The 10,358-nt window shown below is 38.0% G+C and overlaps 1 protein-coding gene across 1 annotated transcript; it reads left to right on the top strand.

The window, feature by feature from the left end:
* The first annotated feature begins 360 nt into the window (after positions 1-360).
* LOC131146410 (LRR receptor-like serine/threonine-protein kinase ERL2) lies at positions 361-9,080 on the top strand. The gene is made up of 27 exons (XM_058096006.1): positions 361-701; positions 1,272-1,410; positions 1,519-1,590; positions 1,693-1,764; positions 1,901-1,972; positions 2,074-2,145; positions 2,298-2,369; positions 2,488-2,559; positions 2,661-2,732; positions 2,835-2,903; positions 3,808-3,879; positions 3,993-4,064; positions 4,141-4,212; positions 4,297-4,368; positions 4,447-4,518; positions 4,685-4,756; positions 4,844-4,915; positions 4,992-5,063; positions 5,156-5,227; positions 5,329-5,400; positions 5,514-5,585; positions 5,660-5,731; positions 5,815-5,888; positions 5,976-6,107; positions 6,190-6,528; positions 7,557-7,927; positions 8,438-9,080. Exons 1-27 carry the CDS (start codon positions 512-514, stop codon positions 8,771-8,773), a joined length of 3,018 nt encoding a protein of 1,005 aa, XP_057951989.1. The 5' UTR covers positions 361-511; the 3' UTR covers positions 8,774-9,080.
* Positions 9,081-10,358: the final 1,278 nt, after the last annotated feature.

The following is a 10,358-nucleotide window of genomic DNA, read 5'->3' on the forward strand; positions in this document are numbered from 1 at the left end:
ATACCACTTAAATTTCTATTGCCCAGAAAATTAATGCAGCTGTCCAGTAAATTTAAGCAGGTTAGTATTTCGACAAGGCAAAAATAAATCTGGGGAAGCAGAATCCAGAGTGGAATTAGTAATTTTCTCTCCCGGACGCGCAGAAATCGCGCGTGTTACTGTTCAGGTCAATCCATCCCAGGCTCAGGACACTTTCTACGTACACGCGCTCCGTCAGCGAGTGAAATTAAAGAAACGGCTCGCTGCCACGGCGCGAGCACTTGGCGTAAGCGGAGTACGGCGGACGGCTGCTGCGACCGTCAGTCACTTTATCATTTCTCCCCCTCCCCCACAAAAAACCCCACCTCCATTTGCACTGATACTGACTAACGTCTCTTCACCGCCGTTTACACCGCTTTTTCGCTCTCTCTCTCTCTAGCCTGTCTTATCTGCGATCTTTCTCTCTCTTCATAAACTCCTTCACTCACCATTGCAGCTCACGCTAAACGCCTGCTTCAATTCCTCTCTCTAAATGAGAGCAGGGAGGCCGGGCTGCCCGTTCTTCAATTCTACCGTTTCAGCATTTCATTACCAAAGCCTCCCTGGTTCGATAATGGAGCTGCGAATGTTCTTTGAATACAGGAAGAACGTCTTTATCTGCTCGTTGGTGGCTTTATTCTTTGCGATTCTCTGTCCTCTCGCATCGCCGCTTACTGATGAAGGTACCCTCTCTTTCTCTCATTCTCTCTCCTGCTCTTGCTTCGAGTCTCATGGTTCTATTATATCTTTCTGTTTCTCGTTTTTCCCTTCTTTTTCCGTTTGTGGAAAATTATACTGTTCGAGATTGTCCGTTAGCTCATCGAACAGTGAAATGGCAAATGGGTTTAATGAAACTGAGAACGTTCGGAAAATTGGCTCCGAGAACTTAATCTCCATTAATGCCGACCGAAGAGTCTGTACAACGATTCATGTCGTACATACCTTCTCTATGAACACCGTTGAGCATGAGAGGGAGAGAAGCCAAACCCAGATCACTCTATTGGCACATCACGCCAATCTAACTTACAATCCCCATAGAGTTTGCTAGAGTGACCGAACGAGTGCCAGAGAGAGAGAGAGAGAGAGAGCTTAATCTACGTGTGGGTTGAAGGAGTTCTTGCGTTTTGGATATAATATGCATATATTTGTGGAGTTGTTATCTTTTCATGCTTAAATTAATGCAAAAATTATTGAATATTATTTGATGGGGAAATTGTGCGTGCGTGTGTGGGTGTGTATGTGTATATATACAGGAAAAGCGTTGATGAGCATCAAGTCGTCATTCAGCAACGTAGCTAACGAGCTTCTCGACTGGGACAGTGTTCACAACGATGATGTCTGCTCTTGGCGAGGCGTGTTCTGTGACAACATTACCCTATCAGTTGTTTCCTTGTAGGTTTACATATCAACTTATTCGATTCTATACTTATTGAGTAACTTTCGCTCGCTGATTGTGTATTGATGACCTCTGGGTGCTTTCTGTCCATTCTCTGTTTGAAGGAATTTGTCTAGTTTGAACCTTGGTGGGGAGATTTCGTCGGCCATTGGAGATTTGAGCAAGCTGCAGTCCATGTAAATGTCTTTGTTCTTAATATACTCTTATTATTTGCTTGAAGGCACTACTTCTTGTTGCATGACACCGTTTTTCTTTATTTTGGGTATGCAAATTAGCAGAGACTTGCAGGGGAATAGGTTGACTGGTCAAATCCCAGATGAGATTGGGGACTGTATTCATCTGGCGCATCTGTAATATTTCTCTAATTTTCTGGTTTGGTTTTGTGGTTTTTTTTTTTATGAGTTGTATTTGTTAGCGTCATGGTGCTTGGTTTGTAAGTGATTGAAGATTAATGGGCCATTTTGCACTTTGCATTGCACAATGCAGAGATTTATCTGGAAATTTGCTTTATGGAGACATACCTTTTTCTCTGTCCAAGCTTAAACTACTTGAGTTACTGTAAGTTTGCTGGTTCCATAACATTTGGTATTATACACCATTTTGTCTTAATAAAAAATAAATTTTTTTTTACCTTGCTTATGGAAAATGCCCCAATGCAGGAATCTGAGGAACAACCAATTGACTGGTCCTATCCCTTCAACCCTGACCCAGATTCCTAACCTGAAGACTCTGTAAGCTCTTTTCTTCTTTGTTGGTGCCCCCTTGGGATGTTTTGATATTAGCATAGATGTGAAAGTATGTTGCAATATTATTTATGGTGGTCTTACTCATTCATATTGAATCTTTCCTGACAAGCCCTGTTTCTGATTCCCTCCTTTAATAGTGATCTTGCAAAGAACCAGCTCACTGGGGAGATCCCAAGGATAATCTATTGGAACGAAGTATTGCAATACCTGTAATTTCTGACTTTGCTAAATTTCTTATATGATCCATGTTTAGTCCTCTGATTATATGATTTAATCTTGCTGAAGATTGTTTTAATTAATTACTTCTGGTTTGTATGGTGTTTGCAGTGGTTTGAGAGGCAATTTACTGTCTGGAACTCTGTCCCCTGATATGTGTCAGTTGACTGGCTTGTGGTTTTTGTGCGTAGTTGGATCTCCTAATTTTGTTGATTTTGTTTCCATTGGCATCATTGAGTGTTGATTGGAGTCGGTTTTCTGAATTTAATTAATGTTTCTTTCAGTGATGTAAGAGGCAATAACCTTACTGGAACAATTCCAGACAGCATCGGTAACTGTACAAGCTTTGAGATCTTGTAGGTTCCCATCTGTTAGCTATGTTCTGGATTTCTTTGTTCGCAATATTGTCACCCAACTGATTAAGGACTTGGTAATCTTTTTGTTCAATTGTGTTTCAGAGATATATCATACAATCAGATCACAGGGGAGATTCCATACAACATAGGGTTCCTACAAGTGGCCACACTGTAAGCTCTCTTTCTCTAATGTATGCATCATCTCAGAGTGATAGAATTCACATGGATGAGATTTCTTAAATTTCCTTTAAAAGTTGTGAATGGGAACAAAATTTGGGTTATGAATTTGAACAAAACTCTATACAATTACATTTTGAAAATTCTCCAAGTTTATTCAATTTCAATTTAATGGTCTCTCATATCATATTCCAAAATTCTATTTAGAGTTTTTGGGGTAATATTAGAGAACCAGAACCATTGCTGGCATGAAAGCGGTCCAATTTAGAGATGTATGCATTTGTTTAAAATAATTGATGAATGTTTGTCTTGCACTTATATATTTATTTAATTTTTTTCCTAAAAATAAATAAGTGTTAAAGTTGTATCTTTTCAAGTAAACATTTTATCTGCACCACTAGGTATAGGTTTAGTGGTGATTCCTACAGTTACCCTCAAAGATCTGTTAGGATCCAGGGGTCTTCATGAGCAGGTTTGATATACATGGGTGAGCATCAACATCGAGACCTTATCATGTATTTATGTACTCACTGTCCACTCAATTTTTCAAATGTGGGACAGATTTAAGTGAAATTTTTAACAATTTCCCTAGTGAGTTTTTTTCACTTATCCTTGAAATGAAATCATGCTTGATGACTCAATTCTTGCAACCCAAGTAGGCGCCATTACTCATCTATAGGATTGATCTATAGGACTGATCACTCCTCTTCCAGGAGGTCTATATCCATGAGAACACATGCAAGGCTTGAAAATATTTAGTGGTGTTGGAGCAAATATTAACTGAAAATATTTGCCTAGAAGTTGGAGATTTACATTTTTCCTTGCAGTAACATCTTCAATAAATTATTTTTATGGATGCAAGTATGATATTTATCATCACGTTGTTGCTTTTGATTAGGTCCCTTCAAGGGAATAAGCTAACTGGGAAGATTCCAGAGGTGCTTGGCTTAATGCAAGCACTTGCAGTTTTGTAAGTATCTTTTGGATTTATTGTATTTCAAACATCTTGATCAACTGTTGCATTGATTTATGACCAAAGATGTAGGAATTCAATGTGTTTTTTATGTACCTGCTTTTCTTCAGAGATTTGAGTGAAAATGAACTGGTCGGGCCAATACCACCAATACTGGGAAATTTATCTTTCACTGGAAAATTGTGAGTTCTGTCTCCTTTGAAGTGTGAGTTATTGTGGCATTAATTTTTGTGCCTCTGACACTTATTTGTTGAACAGGTACCTCCATGGAAACAAGCTCACTGGATCAATTCCACCTGAACTTGGGAATATGTCAAAGCTCAGCTATTTGTAAGATGCTTTTGTTGACATGATTACTTTGTTGTACTAACATTCAATTTTTGTTCAAACGGTGTCTGAGATGAGTAAATGCAGGCAATTGAATGACAACCAGCTTGTTGGCAAGATTCCTTCTGAACTTGGGAAGCTGGAGCAGCTGTTCGAACTGTAAATCATCAACTTATAATTGTTAGGGATTTTATTGTGTACTACTGTTCTGACAATTTTTGTCTTTTTTGTGCTCAGGAATCTTGCTAACAATCATCTTGAAGGACCAATTCCACATGCTATTAGCTCCTGTACAGCACTAAACCAATTGTAGGATTCTAACCGAAGCAGTGTAGTGCATTCATCAATTTTTTAATTTGTCTCTATATTTTTTGTCTATGGTTGACCTTTAAATCTATTTAATTGTGTGCATATATGCATGTTTTGTTTTGCTTTTTCTTATTTATTATCATTTTTTTGCTTTTCTTTTTTCAAGCAATGTGCATGGCAACCATTTAAATGGATCTATTCCTTTGGGTTTCCAGAACCTCAGGAGTTTGACCTATCTGTAAGTTTTGAGATTTTATATCTGGTAGCCGCTGCAGTTTTAACACTGATTACATATCAATATTTATGCAACTCTTTTCCTGTTCAGTAATCTTTCATCGAACAATTTCAAAGGCAGGATTCCTTATGAGCTGGGGCGCATTATCAACCTTGATACATTGTAAGGTTCATAGCATAATGCCTTGTGTGTTTTGCTGTTGCCAAGACTAAGTAGTTTTTTCTGTTATAAAACCCAGGGATCTTTCAAGCAATGATTTCTCAGGACGAATTCCGGATTCAGTTGGTGATCTTGAGCATCTTCTCACACTGTAAGAATGGATTTTAGCATAGCTTCTATTGGTGAGTCATGTTCAGGGTTGTATCTGAATATGATTGTTAATTAAAAATAACTTGTGCACAGGAATTTGAGCCGCAATTATCTTAATGGGCCATTGCCAGCTGAATTTGGAAATCTTAGAAGTATCCAAGTTGTGTGAGTATCAGCTGGAAAAAATTGAAGTTGTAAACTGTACCTGTATCATGGTTTTAAGTAATTTATTTTTCATGTAATGATTTGTATCCCTACTCTTGTAGCGACATCTCTTCCAACAAGCTTTCGGGTAGTATTCCTGAAGAATTGGGGCAATTACAGAACATTGAATCTCTGTAGGTTCACTGTCTAGACGTTTATCCTATGTTCTGCTCATGGCACTTCCGTTTTTTGCAGCTTTAAGGGTGACTCCTTGATGGTTTTTTCATTTGTATTCCCTATTCCCTAGGATACTGAACAACAACAATCTGCATGGAGAAATTCCAGAGCAGCTAACCAATTGCTTTAGCCTTGCCACCTTGTGAGTTATCTTCCTGCACACAATCATATACAAATTGAGCCATTTTTGAGGTGCTGATTCTTGTATATTTTCAGGAACGTATCGTACAACAACTTGTCAGGTGTTATACCTCCTATGAAGAACTTTTCTCGTTTTTCACCTGAAAGGTAGTATGGTGAAGTGCTGGCAAAATTATTAAATTTTCTTTCAAGATATTGATATTTATTTTTATGACATTTGAGTGCATCAGCTTTATTGGGAACCCATTACTATGTGGCAATTGGTTGGGATCAATTTGTGGGCCTAGTGTACGAAAACCCAGAGGTATTGATGTGGTGACTCTGTGGGTCCATTAGCTTATTTTTGTTTCATGTTTATGGGCTGTTGACTGATCTGTGTGTTTCTTCACAGCCAATTTCTCCCGAGTAGAAGTTACATGTATGACGTTGGGCTTCATCACATTGTTATTGATGGTTATAGTGGCTGTTTATAAATCATATAAACAGAAGCAATTTTTGAGGAGATCCAACAGACCCATGCAAGGCATGTATTCATTTTCGATAGTCAAGTCTTGTTTTATAATTTTTTTTGAATTGCCCTGAGATGATTTTTTGCTTCTTTCCAGGCCAACCAAAACTTGTGATTCTTCACATGGATATGGCAGTACACACTTATGAAGATATAATGAGAATCACTGAAAATTTGGATGAGAAGTACATCATAGGATGTGGTGCTTCTGGCACTGTCTACAAGTGCATACTGAAGAATTCCCGACCTATTGCAATTAAGCGACTTTACACCCATTATTCACACAACCTGAGAGAGTTTCAGACTGAACTAGACACCGTTGGCTGCATCAAGCACAGAAACTTGGTCAGCTTGCATGGCTACTCATTGTCCCCGCATGGCAATCTTCTGTTTTACGACTACATGGAGAATGGTTCTCTATGGGATCTTCTGCATGGTTAGTAAGCTTATATCAGTGGTTTTTTTTGTATGAAATCAAATTTTAATCTAAGAATAGGTTTCAGATGGCCCTGTGCTTTGCATTTAAATTGCAGGACAAACTTGTTTTCTGATGTAAACTTTTTTTCTAACAAAATACTCTATTAATATGAAATGTGTAATGACCTAAAACTGAAGCATTCTTGCTGCTGCTGCTGCTGCTGCTACTGCTACTACCATCACTACTATGGTCATTATTAGTTGTTGCAAGGGTGAGAATAATTTTGTGGTTGTGACTGCTGTAAAATCTGAACATCAATTTCTTCTGGCTGTTTTTGAGGTTTATGCTATGTCAATTAATTTTGTGCTGATAAAAATCATTTTTCAGAACAGTGTTTATAACCCGTTGCTGAAGTTCTTGTGTGCCAAAGATTGTTGCTCAAAACTAGTTCCTGTTAACCCTCCCTCCCCCTGCTCTGCCTCCCCTTCCAAAAAGAAAAAAAAAATGCAAGAATTTGTGAAGGGAAACATTGTCTATTTGGTACCTGTTAAGACTTCTCAGACATATGACTAGTGTTGAATGATCACATCCACAAAGCTAAGTAATTTAATTTATTAAGGTTTCAATGATAGTTTGATTTTTTTTTTTTTCAGCACACTATATAAAATAATGGTGTAATATGACCCTAATGTGGGTTGTAGAAGATTTGGGTTGAAAAACATAATGTGGAAAAGATGTATGTTGAGAAATGCGCATCCATGCTGTTTATGTCGCACGTGTTCACATCCATGATTCACAAATGCGCACATGCATCTTTTAGTCTAAGAAGAACTTTGTGTGCCTGCAATTCTACTCATCCTGAAGTGTGCTGAACCTAGTACAGTCCAAATCCTGATAAATTATATTATCACGCTTGTAATATCATCTTTTTATTGTTGTCAGCTGGCAGATCTTTTTGTATAAATGTCATAATTTTCTGCAGATGTATGTCAAGGCTATTTCCACCAAGTAGGACTGAAGGCATGGTTTTTTTGTTGTTGTGTCAGGGCCATCAAAGAAAGTAAAACTTGATTGGGACACTCGTTTGAAGATAGCAGTCGGAGCTGCTCAAGGGCTTGCTTACCTTCACCATGATTGTAACCCTCGAATTATTCATCGAGATGTCAAGTCATCAAATATCCTACTCGATGAGGATTTTGATGCTCATCTCTCAGATTTTGGGATTGCAAAATGCATACCAACTGCAAAAACTCATGCATCAACTTATGTTCTGGGTACAATTGGCTACATTGATCCCGAGTACGCCCGAACCTCTCGACTGACTGAAAAATCTGATGTTTATAGCTTTGGCATCGTTCTTCTAGAGCTATTGACAGGAAAGAAGGCAGTAGACAATGAATCTAACTTGCATCAACTGGTATGTTCCCTGTATCGAAGATTATATTTAATTAGCGCGCTTTAAAATGAACTAGGGGGTTTGTCATTGGAAGGGGTCAACTTCAATGCCCTGAAGTTGTGTGTCCCCTGTCCCAAACTTCATTTGGCTTGGTGAAGTGATTCATTTTATTTAATTAAAAATCCTGGTCTCTAGTGGTGAGATGATTTATCTTATGTATTTGAAACTCCCTAGTTTTTACCTTAGCGGGTTGATTTGGCTTATTGTAAAGTTTTGGCTCATCGGATGAACAATATGTAGAAATGCCTGAAAAACTTGTAAATATACTCTGTTACCTACATGTGTGCAACAGAACATTATTCTCTGGGATTGGGAAAATAGGAAGTTAATTGAGGGGCAATAAAATCTTTTTCTTGATGGTTTGATATAAGCCCTGCACCAATGCTCTTAACCAACTGGATAATAATTTGCATTGAGCCACCATTATAAATTGTTAACATCAGTCTCATGTTTTTATTATTTTATATCCAGATATTGTCAAAGGCAGATGACAATACGGTCATGGAGGCAGTCGACCCTGAGGTCTCTGTTACATGTGTGAATGTAGACCATGTCAGAAAGACCTTTCAACTTGCTCTGCTTTGTGCAAGGCACAATCCTTCTGAGAGGCCAACGATGCATGAAGTTGCCCGGGTTTTAGTCTCTCTGCTTCCACCTCCTCCCACAAAACCTTCATCAGTGTCCCCGAAGGCTATTGATTATGCCCAGTTTGTGATCGACAAAGGACAGCAGCAATCTGTGAGGCAGCAGCCGCCTGGCCAGCCAGACAATAACTCATCTGACGCGCAGTGGTTTGTTAAGTTCTAAGTCATATCTTAAAACTCATTAAGCTTCACAGTTTTTACATCCTTGGGAAAAGATCAAACAATGTGCATGCACAGAGGATCCCAAATTTTGATTATACTTGGTTTTCTTCTCTAGAATCTGAAGAATAGATGTAAATTATCCATACTTGGTTTTGAGGGCGGGAAGTATAAGTGAAATTGGAAGATGAATCTATCTTAGCAGGTATACTAATCAACTCTTTTGTACAAGCTACTTGGGATTTGTAGTGTGTACACTTACTGTAAGACTGTCTATATTGATTTGATCAACTAAGGTTTGCCTGTTTCAATTGTTGAGTGAAATTTTCAATGCTGGGTATTAAATATTAGTCTAGTGTTGGCTCAGAGCCTCGCACAGGATAGGCAGCAGGGTTATGCAGTGTCAGATTTCACGAGTATTTAAGAATACTGGGGTATCTGGTCTCTGCTGCTAACCCACAGTGGGGCAGAAACGTTTGCAGTTGAACATTTCTAAAGCCTGAATCTGTCAAAAGCTGTCAAAATTGCGTGAGCCCAACCACCAAATTCAAGAGGGTTCTCTGTTTTATACAGGGTTCTCTGTTTTATGCACCGGAAATTCCAATCTCACTGCTCGGCGATATCTAGGATATGGCTACATTTGAACTAAGAAATAAATCGACTATAGTAGGCAGAAATTTTTTAACTGTGTTTGGTGCACTTTCTTTTTTTTATTCTTTATTTATTTATGTTTTTTATTCTCCACTTACTAGGATCATCATGAGAGAGACAAACTTCCCCTATGTGATGACACCAATTTGTTTAGGTAAAAAATTAGGTCCTGATCGCCGCATACATAGATCATAATGATTACTTGCAATCAAAGGGATAGAAGGGAAGAGGGAGTGTGGGAGATCCTAGTTCATCCAAGGGTCTCCTGTGCTTCTCTAAAGCTCAAGTCAAAGTTGGAATTGAGTAAGTGTGTTATAATTATAGTTATAGAAAATGCATTAGATAGTAGAATACTCTTTACGGCCTTCCCTCGACTTTCTTACATCTTTTACGGGAGAGTTCTCGTGGTATAAATATTCTCTATCCTTATTTTAGAGGGTTATTGACTTTATATGAAGGTAAATGCCCCCCTTCATCGCTACTCATTACATCCCCTAAGAAAAATTATGAGGCGATTCTTAGATTTCCTATTGAATATATAGTGACACTTGGATATGTTTTTAAGTGTATTTGTTGGTGCAAGTGCATAGTGGAAATCACACTATTAATTCAAAACAAGTAACGCAATCATTCAATGATGAACAATACGAGATAAGCAATTACTCACAAAGAGAATCAATAAAAGTAATAATTAAAGATACAAGATTTGCGTAGTTCGATAATCTGCTTATGGGAGTAGCAATTGAATTTTCATTATCATAGTAATGTCAAACTTACAATTAGAGTTATAAAATATGATCATATAAGAACCCTAAGCGTATAAGAAACTTAGAATCTATCTAAATCATCCTGTAGCAACCCCCAAAGGAAAACCCTTAAATCCCTCAAATTTATTGATCTCTAAATTCAAAAATTGTAACTTGTGCCAAACGAATCCA

This window comes from Malania oleifera, chromosome 13 (genome assembly GCF_029873635.1).
Source record: "Malania oleifera isolate guangnan ecotype guangnan chromosome 13, ASM2987363v1, whole genome shotgun sequence".
Taxonomy (NCBI): domain Eukaryota; kingdom Viridiplantae; phylum Streptophyta; class Magnoliopsida; order Santalales; family Ximeniaceae; genus Malania; species Malania oleifera.

Excerpts from the sequence above, each read along its gene's own strand:
- LOC131146410 (XM_058096006.1), top strand. The coding sequence starts at position 512 with ATGAGAGCAGGGAGGCCGGGCTGCCCGTTCTTCAATTCTACCGTTTCA. Across the intron at positions 4,757-4,843 it reads CTCAGGAGTTTGACCTATCT|TAATCTTTCATCGAACAATT; the intron begins GTAAGTTTTGAG and ends TTTCCTGTTCAG. Across the intron at positions 5,228-5,328 it reads CTTAGAAGTATCCAAGTTGT|CGACATCTCTTCCAACAAGC; the intron begins GTGAGTATCAGC and ends CTACTCTTGTAG.